Source organism: Marmota marmota, unplaced genomic scaffold, assembly GCF_001458135.2.
Source record: "Marmota marmota marmota unplaced genomic scaffold, marMar, whole genome shotgun sequence".
Taxonomy (NCBI): Eukaryota; Metazoa; Chordata; class Mammalia; order Rodentia; family Sciuridae; genus Marmota; species Marmota marmota.
In genome coordinates this window covers 1,031,573-1,049,893 of record NW_025999992.1, presented here as the reverse complement: position 1 = coordinate 1,049,893, position 18,321 = coordinate 1,031,573, and the positions used below count along the sequence as shown (strand labels likewise).

Genomic DNA, 18,321 nt, shown 5'->3' with positions numbered 1-18,321 from the left:
TATGACCAAAGCCATTTTATTTTTTCCTACATAAATTTTAAAATACTTTAATGGAAAACACTGAGTACCCATCATGTCACCCTGAATGCCGCAGCACCTCAGCTTCTACACACGTGGCAGCCGGGTCAAGGCCCAGCCAGCAGCATATACTTCTTCATGGTCCTTCAGTAGTTTTGCATGTATAGAATCTCCCGTTTTGCTTTAGCAAACAGCAACATGATTTAAAACTCTCACATTTCCTGTATGACACCTAAAATCCAGTCCTATATTTATTAATAGAGTTAGAAAAATAAAAGCCTTAAAAATTTCATGGAATGAGTTCATGTATTAATCACATAATCTCTTTAACATAAGATTATTTTTAAGACTCGTTTACATAACAACCTCTGGTTTAATTTGAAAGACATGACTTGAACTCTAGTGAGATCGTTAGGTCAATGTACATGTATGTCATTTACCTGACTTAATTTTTACTGGCTGGGGAGAGTTAATTCCCACTGTCCACTGGATGAATGACTTAAATATTAATAAATACACTACAGTATTTACAAGCATTCTCACATACTCTGACACTGACTGGAAAGTCAAGCCACAGGAGGGAAGATTTCCTGACAACGTGACCTCATGGCAAATGGGACAAAAGGAAGCAGCACTCAGGGATGAGAGGAGGGTGAGACGAGGGTGACCGTTCAGATGTGCACAGTGTTCAAAACGCGCTGGATGACACTGAGGCCAGCATGCTTCTTGTTGGCGTGGAAGTCAGAGGGGCCCAGTGGGCAGTCAGGACAGAGGAAGGTGCAGAGGGAGGGCATGCCAGGAGCCTAGGGGTAAGAGTCAGCCTGAGGAAGTTACCTCCTGCAGCCTGCAGGGGGCAGCACACATCCCAGGGCTAATTCAGAATCCTTCTTGGCAGCCCGGGCAATGCCTACTGGTTTTGGTGGTTTCAACCACACGCCATCCATCTGACCTCTGTGCACTTGGCCAAACCCATCCCTGCTGCTGAAGAATCTACACCCTCACAGCCTGCTAAGGGGTGACCGTGATGCCCGGTCATCCCATGTGAGGAGGTGAAGGGACAAGGGGTTTAACCAGGTCACTGCTTTGTGAACAGGAGTAAAATCCTCGTCCTGGGCTTTATTTCTTGTGTTGCACACACAGTAACTAGTCACCGCCCTGCATGCGAGTGCACACTGTGCGAACTCCATCTGCGTCCCTTGCTCTCCTCAGGACCTGCCTGGTAGCTGCTTCAGAAGCTCACACCCAGGGCCACCAAAGCAGGTGGCCCCACCTAACTGTCTGGAATGTGAAGTTCAGAGTCTCTTGGAAAATTGCATAAGCAAGCTTCCCTGGCGTGATTTCTAAAGCTCTTTAAAAAAAGGCTTGAACATGGCTGAAGCAGCCAGCAGCGTGTTCTGGGGACCCACAAGCAGCACAGACCAACTGTTAACATGTATTATTTAGTCAACTGTTAAAGTTTATTTCATAAGTATCAGTAATTTAAAGCCATTTACTAAATTGTAAATTTCAATCCTTTAAAAACTACTACCAGAGCAGTTCTGAGGTATTACTGTTAACTTAATATGGAAATGTGGCTGGAAATGTGACTGCCATGCCCGCAGCTCCCTAGGCTGCTGGGGTGTGACCACAGACACGAACTACAGCTTTCAGGAAATTACTGTGCACGTGCATTAAGTGACTTTCTGAACGTTAATGCTGATTTGGTTGGCTGGTCACTTCTAAGCATACCAAAATAATAAAGGCTGGCCCACAGAAGGGCCCCTGGAACTGGGAAACCGCCCTCCAGGCCTCCTTCATCCGAAACCCAGCCTTCACTCAAGTTATCTACCAGGAAATCAGTGCAAAAAGCATCCAAAAATCTTGCCTGTCAGCAGGTTAATTTTCATATAATTTTAAAAGAGCTAGACAGTTTTCTTTCAAAATTCATTTATAAAAATAAATTTCAGTTTGAGACCTTAGGTACCAAATTGTAGCTTAATTTAGTCGTGATGGCTGCACTATAAAGTCCTGAAAAACGCAGCTGAAAATGCTGAGCCCCAGCTCCTCCTCCCGGCACCCTCTGTGGTCACAGCCCACTCCAGGGCTGACCAAATACCCTCAGCTGCTTGAGAACAGTTTAGCCTTCCTCTGTCCTGAAACTCCCACAGAACTGTCATTCTCAGATCCTCATGACGACACCCAGTAACTGAAATACACTCGTGATGGGGAAGGAGGCCCGTCACAGGCTCAGCAACACTGATGCAGGCGCCAGGACAACGTGGCCACCTCGAGGCCCCGCTCCCTCAGATGCTCTGCACTACAGTGCCGGCACAAACTTGAACCTTGGAACAATGACGATTTCAGTCAGCTGGATGGCATCAGCAAGTCCCTCCAGGTGTTGTGCTGAGACGATGGACAGCCTGGCCCGCCATCACCAGGCACCCTGGACAGGCACACTGTCAGGTGGAACTGCCAACGTGCCTTCCTGCGCACAGCCCTGCTGCCATCGACATCTCTGTCTGACTACGTGCGGGAGCAGCTTCTGCCTCAGCCAGGATCACTGGAGGGGTGGCAAGGAACTGGACTCAGCAAGGTTCCGGCCTCCACATCCACACACACAAAGCAAGTTCCAGAGTACTGTCCTCTCAGGGCCAACGAACAGGTGGCTGGCCTGTTCCTATTACCAGTCGAGGGAACTCAGCGTAGAGCCTGTGGGACAAGGTGATGCAGCAGGAGTCTGGTCCACTGCAAACTTAAGCCTGTTTAGTCAAACCACGGAAAGGAACGGCCCGGTCAGCATCCTCGGACATGGCTGCCCCAACTCTGCACACAGAAGCCACTGGAAGGCACGGCTCAGATCTCACTGATAGTCCTCTCTGAAGGACAGTACTCCGAGGGGCCAGGAGAGGACACGTAGAAGGACTGTGTTTTCCTTTTTAACCGGGCTCTTTTGTTGGCCAGCACCAGGCTGCGCCGGCTGGAGCTGATGATTTCCGAGATGAACTTCTTGCAGTCCACGCACACCTCCATGGTGCTCCAGTCCTCCATGAGCTCCTTGGGAAAGTGCGGCTCTTCATCCGACCTGTCCACAGACTTAGACTTTGAGGAGAACCTGGGAAAAACCAGAACCACTCAATATTCTTACTTATTTTTCCACTGCAGTACTGAGGACATTGGTAAAAAGCAACTATTATTGCCAGAACATGGGCTGGGGAGTGGCCTAATCAGGTCCTTCCAGAGAGGAACTTCTCACTGGAAACAGATTTAAAAATATTTTTCAGTAAAGAAACCAGGAAACATGTTTCATTAAGAAGGAACAGAAATAGCTGGGCACACACCTGTCACCCCAGCAACTCTGGGGGCTGAGGCAGGAGGACTGCGTGTTCAAAGCCAGCCTCAGTACCTCAGCAAGGTCCTAAGCAGCTCAGTGAGACTCTGTCTCTAAAAAAAATTATTAAAAAATGGCTGAGGAAGNCTTTAAATAAAAAAATAAAAAGGGTTAGAGGTGTATGTCCGTGATAGAGCTCTTGCTGGGCATTTCATGGGGCCCTGTGTTCAGTTTCCAGCACTGTGCAAAAGAAAAAAAAAAAACATATATTATAAAGGAGGAGGAAAGAAAAGAAAAGAAAGAAAACAGAGCCTCCTGGGTATCTGCTGGTTACCACACACATACAGGTGGATTTTAACAGCCAAATGACACAAGGGTGCACGCTGCTCTAGCACCCTATGAGATTTAGAAGAATAACTTCTTCCCAAGGGTCTGGGGACCCTGTGTCGTGAGCACAGGACATTGGTAAATGGTGCACGGGGGTCAGATTATGGGAAACTGAAGCACATTTATCTTCATCCTATGACACATTCTGAAAAATTGTCTTTGATCAGTTCTCCTGTCATTTGTGTATTTGTCAATATGCCACCCCTCCCCCATCTTTACCTTTGGGTAACTGGTAACTTAGATTCCAGAGATCACAGACATTTTGGCCATGTTTGCGGGACCAGCTATTCATTTACTTTTTTTTTTTTTTTTGTACTGGGGATTGAACCCACAAGTGCTTAACCACTGAGCCCACATGCCCAGCCCTTTCTATTTTTTATTTTGAGATAGAGTCTCGCTAAGTTGCCCAGGCTGGCCTTGAATTTGCCATCTTTCTGCCAGTAGGCCTGTGCCCACCTCTAAGCCTAGCTTTGTCCTGCCACCATATGACCAGAGCTGGCTTTCTTCCTTCCATTTTCCTTTTCTTTTTCTTTTTGGCCCAGGGGGTGCTGGGGATTGAACTCAGGGGCACTTAACCACTGAGCCATATCCTCAGCCCTATTTGTTTTTTACTTAGAGGAAAGGTCTCACTGCGTTGCTTACCACCTCCCTTTTTTGTTGAGGCTGGCTTTGAATTCGCCATCCTCCTGCTTCCGCCTCCCAAGCCACTGGGATGACAGGTGTGCCACTGCGCCCGGCTCCTTCCATTTTTCTTTTAAGACCAACACTAACCTTGCCCTGCCCTGAATCCAAAATGACTGAGACTTGGATGAGTTTTTTTTTCTTTTAAATTGCCAGCTTTGGGCATAGAGCTTTATTTCATAGTGAAGTGACCCAGGGCTGTTTCAGACTCTTGTAGCACAGGAATGAACAGATTTATTTTTTTCCCCCAAAACTTAGGTAGGGAATAAGGATTAGAGTGTTACATGCAATTTTTCATTCCACTGACAATAGTTTTAAAGATGACTTTTTTCTTCAATATTTATTTTTTTTAGTTGTGGTTGGACACAATACCTTATTTCACTTATTTATTTTTATGTGGTGCTGAGGATCGAACCCAGGGTCTCGCACGTGCGAGGTGAGTGCTCTACGGCTGAGCCCCAGCCCCAGCCCATAAAGATGACTTTTAAAAGATGTAATAAAGCAGTTATTTCAAAAGTAGGAAAAATAATAGACTACATTATTAGAGTATCCTTTAAGTAGCTAGCCATTGTCCCCCCAAAGGTAACTTTGGAGATTTGGGACTCATGTGGAAGTCCAAAACTATTAAAACTGAAGCCAACACATGCCCCTGGAGCACAACCCCCCTCACCTGGCGATGCTGCGCAGTGGCCGCTGGTGGCTTGCCGGGGGCTTTTCTGACCTGGTAGTACTGTCCCCTCTTTGTAAGGTAGAAGGTCCCAGAGAGAAGATGGGTAGAGTGGAGTATGGCTTGGAGGGCAGCCGCATCTGTCACCCCAAATAAAATAGTGTGAGCAGTGCTGAGGCGGCAGGCAGTAAGCCGCCCCGGTCCAACTCAACCAGTGAAGCTTACCTTTTTGCAGCACTGTGAGCACACGGGTCTGCGGACAAAACCAGAAATATCAGTTGATGTACAACAGATGAGGCCACCATGAATCTCTGTAGTCAACTGCCCGTCACCAGAACCTAACAAGTTGATGGTGTGGATGCCAAAGTGGCACCTGGAATGCTGAACTCCTACTTTGTCTTTCATAAAAGGACCAATTGATATCTCTTTGGAAGTTTTTAATCAGTCTACCCTGAATCTCATGGCAATCATACCTGCTTTTCTTTTTTCTTTTTTTTCCCATTCCCCCATGACATAGTATTAGAATTATCTTGCTTATGTAAAAGAAATAATGAGCCAACGGTTTCCCAGTTCAATACCAAGTCACTGTCTAGCCTACCCTTCATGGGAAACAGATGATTCTAACTGGCAGGGATGGCACAAGGGACCAGGCAGAAGGGGCCGTTCCTAATATCCTGGGCCAAGAACGCAGAAACAGTGGAGGTGACGGTCATTTCTTTCATGACTGCTGATCTTATCTTTTCATCAATTCCAGGTTACCTTACCTCTTACAGAACTGGCAGGTGTAAGACCAGGTGAAGAAGGAAAACCTCCGGGTTCGGCAACAGAAGCAGAGCTAAAAAACACAAAGTCAGAGAAAAGAAGCAGGGTTGACAGCTGCCCCGCCAGCCCCGCTGGCTGGGCAGGTTTCATAGACAGGAGGGGAATCCAGAAGGCCTGTGGTCCTGGCAGGGCTTTACCCAGCCACCGCAGGACGATACTGAAACACTCCCCCGCTCTTAGGCATTTCTGTACAGACCCTTTCCAAGTCTAGTGACTAACACAGTTATGAAGGCGGGTCACTATCTTTGTGGTGGTCTTTAAACCTTCCAGATTTTTCTCTCTGCGGGAGAGGCAGAACAGGACCGTCACAAGAGCATGGATCTTGCCCTTGAATGCCCAGGTCCTGAGCCCTGCGGCCAGCAGCCAGGCCTGCCAGGCCAGGAGCCGAGCCTGGACCTGGTGTCCTCCTGCCCTCCAGCCCTCCTGCTGGCCACCTGCAGCAGCACTACCTTTCCTTTCTTCAGGGCGGTGTAGATGTCCTTGTACTGTTGGTACTTCTCCAGCTCTGCCTTCACCAGCACCTGGCGGATGTGCATCACCTCCTCCACCGTCAGGGCGAGGCATTCCACGGGGAAGCAGAACTCCTCCTGAAATTCAGGGTGCCAGTGAGCAGGAGCTCCCACCCACCCAGCATTGCAAGATCCCCTTCCCATCAGACACCTCGTTAGTAGCATCAGAGAGGAAAAGAGGTTTCCCACGATCACTGGGACAGAGCTGGCTTGCTCTGGGGACCACAAGACTCTAGGTGGCTGACGGGACCATGCAAAGCCCTGGAGCCACGGAAAGGTCCACAGTCAAAGCCTCTCATTTACTTGGGTATTTTTTTTTTTAATTTTTAATGTTTATTTTTTAGTTTTCGGCGGACACAACATCTTTGTTTGTATGTGGTGCTGAGGATCGAACTCGGGCCGCACGCATGCCAGGCGAGCGCGCTACCGCTTGAGCCACATCCCCAGCCCTACTCGGGTATTTTGACTCAAGTTATTCTATTCCATCAAGCACAGCTGTGTTTTTATGCTTGAAATCTTCAAATAAATTTTGTTCTTCTAAGCCAATTTTATGTCAGTTTTCTCCTAAAATTAGGCAAGGATACTATTATTTTGGGGGCATTTTATACTAACAGATAAAAGAGCAAATCTGCAACATTGGTCCTATTTTTGTAACTGGTTTGTGGTACCCAGAATAGCCAAAAGATGGTGGTTAGTACTTTATATTACAAGCATTATTTAGTGATCAGTTACATCAGCACACTTGAAAAAAATCCTTGTGAACAGAGGCTGGGAGGTCGGCCTGCAAGGCCGCTTCTCCGGGCTGCCCCACAGGCCTCCACGTTTTTTCAACAACTGTGAGCCGCAGTCAGCACCGGGAAGACTGCAGAAACTCAGAAGGCTTTCGTCTCCTGTTAACAGTCTCCCTGCAATCAGCATGGAGACGCTGATGTAACCGATCCCTCCGCTCTCCATCCGGCCCTGCTCAGATTGGCGGATCTAAGGCAAAGACGGACCAGTCTGGGGCACTGGGCCCTGCCAGGCTTCAAGGGGCCATTGTGGTGCAGTGACACTGAAACTGAATGTCTTCAGGACAGCACATCAGGATTCACTCCCACACAGCCAGCACCGTTCACAGGCATCCTGCAGCCCCAGAAGCCAAGAGAGCTGTACCTGAACGCAGTCAGTTTACAGAGCACTAGCCTCCGGTTCGGTCTTTCAAATCAGAGAGGAACAAAAGTAAATCTAGGTTGCAAACTTGACAAACATTAGCATTTACTAAAAAAAGTACTTTGAGAACTACTGCTTCCTACTGAAACTCAATACAAAATCATCTCTGTTCAAGCAAACTTAAGGAAGATTAAATCAGCTTAAAAATGCTTTGGAAAAAGCCCTCGATTGAATTTTTAATGTGAGGAGCTCATTAGTATTTGGAGGGCATGGTTTGTTCAGAAACACTGCATCATTTGCTCAAAGATGCCCAAAACACTCATTAGGGGGGGGAAAAAATCACCCTTCAGAGTTTTCTTTCTCTGAGAGCAGCTCACAGAGTCGATAGGATAAAATGGACATGTTCAATTATCCACTGTAGTTCGCTCTGCCCTGGGAAGAGTGGGGCCAAATGGGAACAGTGAGCGCCTTTGAAGGTCAGGCGTTGAAACTGCAGTAAACAAGCAGAGCTGGCTCGACACAGCTAGCGGTGGCCCTACTCGGCTTCACCATATTTCAGAAGTTTTCTGCAGCCATTCCTATTCATCAGTGGTGAGCGTGAGCATGGGACCTCGCTACTGGCTGAGTCTATGATAAATTTGCTAAGCTGCAGCAAAATAATGTGTGGATCTAGCAAATAACCAGGTAGTCACTCCTAAGTCTGTCACCTAGCACAGTGCCACATAACACTCATCACTGTGCAGGAAGACACCCAGCAGTGCCAGTTTCATTGACTTCACAACCAGTATACCTGGGCTGCTACACATTTCAAGTAGACAGCAACTCCTTTTTATTTGTGGGGACATGGTACCACACACAATTCACCTGACAGCTTGTGCTGCCCTCTCTTTAGTCGCAAAAGGGCTTAGTCAAGTGTACCTTCGACTTCCTGCTTTGAACCATCTGCAAATCCAGTGCTTCGTATGAATCATAGATTTCTCTTTCTTTTTTTTTCTTTTTTATTTCAAGCAGACTACCCTTCGGTAAAATAATATTTATCAGGTAAAATGCTAATGTTTTAATTCTGGAGCCTTCCCAAGGACAACAAAACTTTAATGCAACACGAAATAAAATGACAGATAGTTACTAGAAAAGTACCCCCCCCCCAATTGAGAGAAACAGTAATTTGACATACCCAACATCAAATTAAACTTTACAGACCTTGCTGAGCGGCTACTGCTCCAAAATGTAAAGAGCAGCAGGGGTTTAAGGGATATTGCTTTGTCACTCCTGCAGGGGGCATTGAACTCACTTGATGGCTAGATGTGGGCAGGTGGATAAGGGCTGGGGCCAGCACCATTCTGTCCCCTTACTTCTCTGTACTTCAACATGACCCTCAAATTTAGGAAAGTCCAATAGAGGTCACAATCTGCTACATGGACAGACATGCCTCAGAACTTAACCTGTGTGCATGTCATTAAGATCGAAAAACTTTTATTGAATATTCTTGTCCTATTTTACTATACGAAAAGGGGCAAAGTTAGGCAGCAGAGATCAGAGTGTAAAACTCTAGTTACTGAGCCAGAGAAATGGGAAAAGACTTCTTTTCTATAATGTTCTTGATTAGCAAAAAACGTCATACATAAGTAGCAGATACCTGAAAACTATCCAAAATAACCACCAATTTTCAAGCTTTTATATATCAACTTTTATATATCAACTTTAAATAAATAAGAATAGCAACTATTAAGTTTAGTTAGGCTAACCTTTTTTAGAATTCGACCATAAAGGCCAGAGTGAACCCTCGTGTTGCCTAAAGCACTACCTGGTTTTTGTGCAGGGATCTCTCTGTTGGGAGGCTGGTCATAAAATGCTGACCGGCAGGATTGGGAGGCACTGAAGGCCACCCTGCACCTGACCACACTCTGCCCAAACCAGGTCTAAAATAGAAAAAGGCTGAGATCTGACAAGAGGAAAGTGTGCATTCACATTTGGGGTCTTTTTTCTATTCCAAGACGAGTGATAAAAAATAGCAGCTGCTGGGTCACCCTGAGGGGGAGCCTTGAGAAGCCAGGACCTGGGGGTTCAGTGGCACCTGCTCTTGCTGCTGTCTTTAAATCATGAAAGCTCAAATACCAGTAAAATGTATCCTTCTGTGAGAAAAAGCTCCAAAAAAATGCAATGACATGCAGATTTAAAAAATTTAAAATAACCACATCAATACAAAGAAAGTGTAAGCCTCTCTCCACAGTGAAGCAGCACCCTGCCCACCATGGTGCAGTTTATGACAGGTGCCGCCCCAAGTGGCCGCAGCACCTTCACAGTGGGCGGAGCCCCAGCACTGCCTGGGGTTGGGAGGCTGCTGAGCCCCCCCAGGTCCTGAGCAAACTCTTCTGGCCGCAGGGGAGGCCCCTGGAGTAATGCAGGCTGGGACCTCCCAGGAAGGGGCACTGCCCCTGCCAAAGACTTGCTCCAAGAGAAAAATGCCCAGTAGGCTCTCTAATCCCTGCTGCATTTTGAGTTTGTTGTCCTTTCCCCTCTGGAATGAGATCATGGCACGACCTACGCATCCTACACAAGCTTGGAATCAAGGACCAGAAGCAAAGTGCCCAGGCTGTTAATTCTTGCGGAGGACAGGAGCTGAGGCATCACCCTCAGAGAGATGGAAATTCCCACACCGGCAGAGAGAGGCCAACCTTGGAGGAGGTCCACCTGCTGGTAAAAGCTCTCTCACACAGATAGTACACAGCCCCTGCCACCCCAAACACGGCCGCTTCAAGAGGATGGGAGCTGAGCAGAGAAGCTGTGTGTAGGGTAGAGAAAAGCGGCCTGAAAGGCGTCCGGGGCCACGCGCTGCTCATCCCAGGAACCTGAACAACAGAAGGGAGAAGACAGTGGCAGGGGACGACAGGAGAAACGACACCACTGAACCTAAAAAACAGCAGCTGCAGATCATGAAAGAAAACCAAAACAAGAAGCACCGGAGGATGGTGGTGAGGTTCCCGCTGACGCCTGCGCACACAGGCCTATGGCCAGGAACCAGCCAAGAGCTGGGTGGAGGTTTTCGGCTCACACGGCAAAGCCGTGAAAAGGGTTTTCCTAACTGGGTGGTCCTGTGAGCACTGAGTCTCCCACATGGGACTTGTGGGGATGCAGGACAGGCCACCGCTTCCTCTGCCAAGAAAGCCCTGGAGTGAACACAAGGCACACAGCCACTCACTCAGAAGGTCCTGAAAGACTCTCTCCTTTCACCTGGATGGGCAACCGCCCCTAGTCACTGGACCAAATGATGGGAAAATGACACCTGAACCTCCTGTGGGAAGGGAGGAAGGACGATAAAGTAAAACTATCAATGCCAGAGCATTCCGGCCACTTCCAGCTGAGGGCTACACACACACAGTGATTCCTTGTTTTCTAAAATGCAGACACAATTTTCAACTGATGACCACACTTTGAGAAAAGGTCCCAATCAAGCTAGAGTGAACTGCTACAGAAGTGTGATTCTGTGGATTTCCCAAGATAAGCTGCTAGTGGGAAGTCTCTGCCTGGAGCTGGAAGTTCCTCTGCCTTAGCCGGTGGCCCAGGTGGGGCCGAGGATGTCCTCCAGGCTGCACATGCCCTCCCTGTCCTCCAACCTGCATGCCCTCTGCGTCAGCAGAGCTGCTCTCCTGCTGCCTGTCCCTCAGGCCCTTCTCAGTGCCTGCAAAGGAAGTTTGTCTTGATCTCCTTCCTACCCACAAAGGAACAGCCCACAACAGGACCAAGCACACAGCAGCCCTTGTTGGGCTGAGGGTCCTGGTACTTCTCTTATTAGGTGGAACTACTTTTAGTTGCTCTGTAGTTCCTTTAGTTTGAGTCTAACCTCAGGGCAAAGAAAAGAATATCCTAATTATCAGACCAGCCAAACATCCCGGAGAACTCCTGCTTATGTGTTTAGATTGCGACAATAACTAATCATGTTATTGAGAGTCTGGACTTTATTTATTTTTTGGTACCAGGGATTGAACCCAGGAGTGTTCAACTACTAAGCCATGTCCCCAGCGCCACCCCTCCCCCTTTTATTTTTTTTAATTTTGAGAAAGGGTCTTGCTAAGTTGCACAGGGCCTTGCTAAGCTGCTGAGGCTGGCCTTGAACTTGCCATCCTCCTGCCTCAGCCGCAGAGCCACCAGGATTACACCCCTGCACTTGGCAAAAGTCTGGATTTAAGGTTTGAATTATGGCCAGAGTTTTGCTTCTCTGCTGAGGAGCACAGCAAGGCTACATCTGATCCAACAGCAGTGCTTCGTGCTTATTTAGAGGTTAGGGGAGCCTCCTGAGGAACAACCATAACATCGTTTGTTCTTTCACTGCATTGTTTGAAAACAGAGAAGACTCATCCCACTTCAGCTTTCACGTCAGCTCTCAGCTCTGCTCAAACTCCCTGTGGTCACAATGACCACTCCCCCCTACCCTGAGGGACATCTGCTGCTGCTTCACTGAAAACTCTCACATCCATCACAGCCCCAAAGTGGGGGTAAGGATATGGTGGTGATTTCTATTCTGAGTACTTGGAAAAACATTAGATATCAGGTTGTGGGTAGAAAACTGAAGCCTTACATGCCCCATGTAAGGGGGCTAAAAAGAATCTACACAGGCCTCCTTTGGCTGGCTGATCTATTAATTTTTTCCTGGCAGGCACTAACATGCTGTCCCATGTCCTGAGAAGTGAGTAGCCACTATGTGAACGAGATAATCAGGCAGACACGGTGGCACACACTTGCAATGCCAGCTACTTGGGGGTCAGAGGCAGGAGGATCTCAAGTTTAACACCAGCCTGGGCAACACAGTGAGACCCTGTCTCAAAATAAAAATCAGAAGGCCCAGAGATGTAGCTCAGAGGTAGAGCACACCTGGGTTGGATCCCCGGTCATACAACCGAAACAAACAAACCTGGATGCTCTGGAAAATAGCAGAAACTGTTAACCAATCCAAATAGCAGCTTTGGCCCAATATCACAGAACATACTAGAAAACAATGTACAATGGTTATACATGGGTCAAAATTTTCCTAGACCTTCTGTTCCAATACAATCCTCTACTGTGGTCAGATTTTGCTAAGAATTTCTAGATTAGCCTTTAACAATTTTAAATGAGTTAATGTCCTTTGAAAGAAAGCATTTCCTTAATAATAATACACTGATAAATATTCTGGGGATTTCACTCAGGTTGGCGCCTATTTTCTTCACATACAGAGTAAGTTACTTGGAGTTCATTTTAACCTTTGGGAAGTTTTTCTCCTTATCATTTTGGAAGAAAGCCACTGACTCCAGGTCTCTGGGGGGCTGGGAGCCGGTACTCACCAGGGAGCGGGAGCTCTGCCGGGTCGGGGGCAGGAACTGCCTCACGTTGGTGGGCGTCTCCTTCTCGATGGAGTGCCGGCGCTGGGGCGGCTGCCGACGCTCAGGCTGCGGGGTGGACGACATGGGCAGGAACTCTGGGGGCTCTGCAGGCGAACCCAACAAAGGACTCTCTTACAGAACAGAAATCTTAGGCCTTGACTTTCCGACGGAGAGCCCTGTCAATGTGACAGCACCGCGTTCCAGGAGAGACTGCAGGCCGGTGGTGGCCAGATTAAGGGGGACCCCGAGGGACTCCCAGCCAAGTGGCAAGGAGAAGGAAAACCTGTTCTGAACACTCCGTCAAATTCACATGAGGAAGCACAGCACAGCACAGCACAGCACAGCACAGCACACTCCTGGATCTAGTCTTACAATTCACATCTCCGGCATTATTTTAAAAACATGCAAAAATATGTATTCTGTATAGCCAAAAAAGCTCCCAAACCATCCCAGAATTCTTAAGTGCATCCTCTTTCTTTTTACATTCTCCCTTATAAAGATAGAATATGAAAACCTTTTGTACTACATGTTTATTCAGATATTTTATTCTTAGGTTTAAATTGTATTTAAATTGCAAACAAAAAAAATTAAGCTTGATGTTAACATTGTAGCCGCTGCTCCTCTGCCTAGTAGTATTTTGGGAAACGGCCTGAAAGAATTTTTCAAGGCTGAATGGTGCTGGATTCACCCTTTGAAAGCACAAGGAGAACATTAGAAATAAGTCATCCTGACAGTCTGATTGAGTACCCCCTCCTGCTCCACTGCAAAGGAGGGCTGCTTCAGCCAGTGGGTGGGTCAGCAGGGCCAACAGAGTCAAACGAGACCCACCAACTTGCACCATCCCCTTACGAGACAGCAGTCGAGAAAGATGCAGAAATCCCTCCTGTGGCTGAACTGGGTCCCTTATGCTGGGCCTCACCAAATACTAATTACACATAGTAACCCAAACCACTTCCTGATTTTTTTTTTTTAATAATCTTTTTAAGTAACTGAAATGCTATGTAAAGAATTTTAACCACTAAGCTCTCTGGTGCACAAGAAGTCAAAAGACTCTTAATATGTAATTAACTTTCAGTTCTTTATAATAATCTTATGGGTAAAAGATTACTGAAAGCCTTTAGAAATCAATACCTTCCTTTAGGTATCTGTGTTCCAAATCTACTGCCTGTAGATTCTGTGTTCAGAATCTACTAAATTCTCCTATGGTATCTTCTGGAAGCACGTTCACGTGCATGAATGAAGGTGGGGGTGTGTGTGTGTCCCCCAGAAGGGACAAATATGATTATTTAGGGCTTACTGCTCAAATTCAGATGAGGTAATTAATCTAAGATAGGCACACCCCTCGAGGACTTATTTCCGACATTATCTGTCACACTCAAACGTGCCCCACCTGCTCCACATTAGAACTGAGGCCAGCGACCAGGTTAGCCTACCTCTGGAGGGCAGCTAAGAAAGTAGCCAGGTGTTCCTGCTTGTGATGGTGAGACCCAGGGTTGGGGCTTTACACCCCGAAGGTCACAGGGAGCTCTGGGCTCCTTGGTCTGGGCCACGTGTGCCCTGGGTACTCACTCTTCCTCACGCACGTGGCCTCCAGCGCTGGGTCCTCGAGGAAGGAGGGCGACGCGCTGCTGCCGCTGGACGACCTGGGCAGAGTCTCCTCCTGAGGAAGGGAGAGGTCCTGCCTGTCAGCACTCCCAGGCTGCTAAGAACACACGACTCCCAACGGCTCCACATCACAACTCAAAGGTTCAAAGCAGGGGAGACACCCAGAGGGCCTGAGTTAGACAGCTCTGGGTGTGTGTCCCAGGTCGGGCCCACTGAGTGGCATGGGTCAAGTATTTCAGCTCCACCACTGGTGAGGGGGCATGACACCTCTTCTCCACAATGTTACTGGAAGGACTGAGAGGCACACTCAGGAATATCGAACCCAAGTACTAGATGGTAAGCCCCATTGGCAGATGCTGGGTCGTCCTGCTCACTGCTGTGTGCTTAGTAGCAAACCCATGACTTAGTAATAATGAGTAAATATTAGCTGAAGGAATGGATGAAAGTAAACATTTACCGAGCATCATAAGTCTAGAAAAATGCCTACAGTGCACCAAGTAAAATTCAAATTCCTGTTACCAGTGAGAAGGGACCTTAATTGGCTTTAATGCAAACCTTAATAAGGTACCATATTTATCCAAGAAATATTTTCTACTTTGTGACAGAAAATACATTAACTAGAAAACAACTAAATTTCACTATAATATCTATGAAATACCACTAAATATTTTAAATACAGAAGGAAGAATATTAGGTAAATCTGCTCATCCATGACTTTGTGAGGTAGTGAAAATTCCCTTTGACCTTCCCAGCTCAGGTGACTTTAAGAATTAGTCAGTTACCAAAGAGGGGCCTCCCCTGAAACTTCATGCTGAAATCATCAGTTTCAACTCAGTTACAAGGTAAAGAATCTGGTCCAAGATCAGGAGAAGGAGAAAGGCCACAAAGGGAGGCAGAGGGCACCTGCAGGTTTTAGCAGTGGCTTCCCCATTCCTGGGACAGGCCAGGAAGAGCAGCCAAGCAGTGAAGGTCACACCCCATCCACATGTGCCACAGGCCACAGCAACCGGGACATGCAGCCAGCCAGCAGAGAGAAGGACTCCTGCTTATGGAGCTCAAAAGGGGACAGCAGCCAAAAGCACGTCTTAGGAAAAGAAAAAAAGGAGCGAGGAGCAGCACCTCCCTGCAATGTCCTGCACAAGACTACACGATGGAGACCCGGAAAACCCTCCCTGGCCCCACGCACTCCTGCCCACCTTCCGCAGGAACTTTTTCTGCAGTAGTGGGAATTGTTCCTTTCCAAGCCCTTTTTATTTTCATTTCTAAATTTTGATACAGGGTGTTGCTAAATTGCTGAAGCTGGCCTCAAACTTGGAATCCTCCTGTCTCAGCCTCTGGAGCAGCTGGTATGACAGGCCTGCACTGCTGTGCCCAGCTAACAATGTGTTTGAAGTCCAATTTTACATGCTGTTTCCTCTGTTAGTGTCAAGAGAGAAACAGATCCCATTTCTTTATTTACAGGCAGAACCTAATTATAAAGCTAAGCTTTGTCTCTTGAAGATATTACCACCCTTATTTTTTAAAGAAAACTCTGGGGGGGGAAAAAAGCTCTCTAAATAAAGCCTGTCAGAGTGAAGTCTTTTTTAAGCAAGCAAAGAGATCAATAGTCTTAATACCATAAATGTTAAAATTTCAAAGAAAACTAACCAATGTGAGGAAGTGTGGTCAGTGGGGGGAGTGGCCACTGGGCTCACAGCCTGCAATGGCCCCCTTCGGCCTGGCCCCTCCTCCACTGTCCTGTATTGAAGGAGAAGAGCTGTGGAGGGGTCTCTGTGGAGGGGGGTTCTTTTTCTTTTTTCTTTCCACACTTTTTATTGGTGCATTATAGTTGTACATAATGATGGGATCTGTTGTTACATGCACACAATGTAACCACACAGTTTGGCCAATACTCTGCCCAGCACTTCCACTGTGTGTGTGTGTGTGGGGGGGGGGAACCTCCTTTTCTTTCCTTCATACCTAATTCTAGGTGAAGTCCTATAAAACCTCACAGCCAGCTTTCCCTACCATTGCTCCCAATCTTTAAAACAGCTACTCAATATCTGATAGTCTTGAAAGCACTTTAAGGAAGCAAAGTAAAGTTAATCAGGAGCCTTCGTGGTACCCTAGAGCGCCAGCTCTGCTCCAGGAAGTCAGCAGGGCAGGGCGAGATCCACCCCTTTCCTAACCATCTGGAGTGAGGGGCTGGAGGAATACCCTTCACTGCCCCTAGCAGGTCAGAGTGTCAACTCAAAGTAAGCATCTTTCCTGAATTTTACTTTTCAAAATAACACTAAAAATGTGCAGATATGGTTCTAGGGGAATAAATATTTCAGTTCAGGTAAATTTAAAGGTAACATTCTGATTTTTTCCTTAATAATGCCTGATACTTTTCTTTCACTTTTGTAGACACAAGGAAGATAAGAGTGAGAAAGGAGCACATTCAGAGCAGGATCTGTGCTACTCAGAAGCTGCATTCTCTATTTAAAATGCATTCACTCAAAATTAAAGAGCAACACAAGAAAACTGCATGCATAATGTACTCATTTTTAAGTGTTTTTGCAAAAAGGAAATAACCAAGGTTTGGTGATAGAATCTGATGACCTCATTGAACTTGCTGTCTTCCTGCCTCAGCCTTCTGAGCTGCTAGGATAAATAGGCATGTGCCACCATGCCCGGCTTGATTCCCAGTTTATGTATAATTATAATGTACCAATAAAGAAAGGTTAAAAAAGGAAACATAACCTCTTAAAACCGAAAAAAAAGTTGATATAATTTCCTTTAAGGAAATTGAAAATATGTAAGCTATGAAAGTGTATATTTTCATCTCCCAAATGTAGTTCTAGAAATATTCTGAAATAATATAAAAATGTAACATAAGAATGTTCACTATAATGTTGTTACTTATAATAGCAGAAAATCGGTGCTAATCTAAATGTTCTAAAATGGGGGACAGGGCAAATGCTAATGATGGCATACCACTGGACATCGTAATAGCACTGTGTTTGAAAAGGACATTTAATCAGATGGTAAAATGTTCATGGTATTTTGGTAAGCCAAAGACATGGGTTAGCTCTAGTTCTGGCAAAATGGCAGGTTAGACAAGCTACTTCCAAGCCCTAAGAGAGGTGTGAAGCTTCTGGCCACCACCAATGGACAAGTGGTGTCCACTAACAGTGCAAATTCTCAAGTTCAGTGTCAAGGAGGCAGAACCAGCAGGCCATGTCTGACAGCTAGAAACTCCGAAGGCACCAACCCCAACTTGAGCTAATGCTTCCTGTGATTGCAATTTGAACGGATAAAGCTACTGGGAAAGTACAAGAGAAAAAAGATTGGTTTTCCACTACTGCAAATGGATCTCTTACTTAAAGGAAAAGAAAAAAATTTGATTTTCCTTGATTAAACCACAAACTTTGGACTTTAAGAAAACGAAAAGACAAGTCAGTGTCTCACAGTTCTTACAGTGATTAAGAGAACCGTTTTCTTTCTGCATAAAACAGTGAAGTTATCATTGATGTGCAAATAATTAATATTCTACTTCACAAGACCATTTGATCAATAATAACATAGTAACTGATTACAAGGAACTTCAGAACAAAATAAGAATTACTTAAACAGTAAACTGCTCTTTGTGATCCTACAGACATAAGTTAGCCTCACAATCAGCAATGAGGAAACTGCTGGTGGGTGATGTCATCAACTGAAAACTGCCTCTCTAGGTGACATCCTACAGTGGGAGAAGCTGTCTCTCAAAAGAACGTCAAGTCTCCAAGAGAAAGACACAAGCATGATCAGAGTTCACTGCGCAGGAGGTGTCCTGGTGGCCTTAAGACGGCAGAA

The 18,321-nt window shown here is 46.4% G+C and overlaps 1 protein-coding gene across 6 annotated transcripts in view; it reads right to left on the bottom strand.

Annotated features, from left to right (window-relative positions):
• Spire1 (spire type actin nucleation factor 1) overlaps positions 1-18,321 on the bottom strand; it is a 132,901-nt gene continuing 114,580 nt past the window's right edge. For 4 of the 6 annotated variants that reach the window (XM_048806730.1, XM_048806727.1, XM_015506026.2 and 1 more), the window contains 8 exons: positions 14,467-14,557; positions 12,859-13,001; positions 10,216-10,389; positions 6,332-6,469; positions 5,825-5,895; positions 5,286-5,313; positions 5,064-5,200; positions 1-3,109 (listed from right to left, as the gene is read on the bottom strand). In XM_048806730.1, the coding sequence (XP_048662687.1) occupies positions 2,851-3,109; positions 5,064-5,200; positions 5,286-5,313; positions 5,825-5,895; positions 6,332-6,469; positions 10,216-10,389; positions 12,859-13,001; positions 14,467-14,557 (1,041 nt within the window). In that variant the 3' untranslated portion in view covers positions 1-2,850. The remainder of the gene's footprint in view (positions 3,110-5,063; positions 5,201-5,285; positions 5,314-5,824; positions 5,896-6,331; positions 6,470-10,215; positions 10,390-12,858; positions 13,002-14,466; positions 14,558-18,321) is intronic. The other 2 variants (XM_048806731.1, XM_015506027.2) reach the window with 1 other exon arrangement.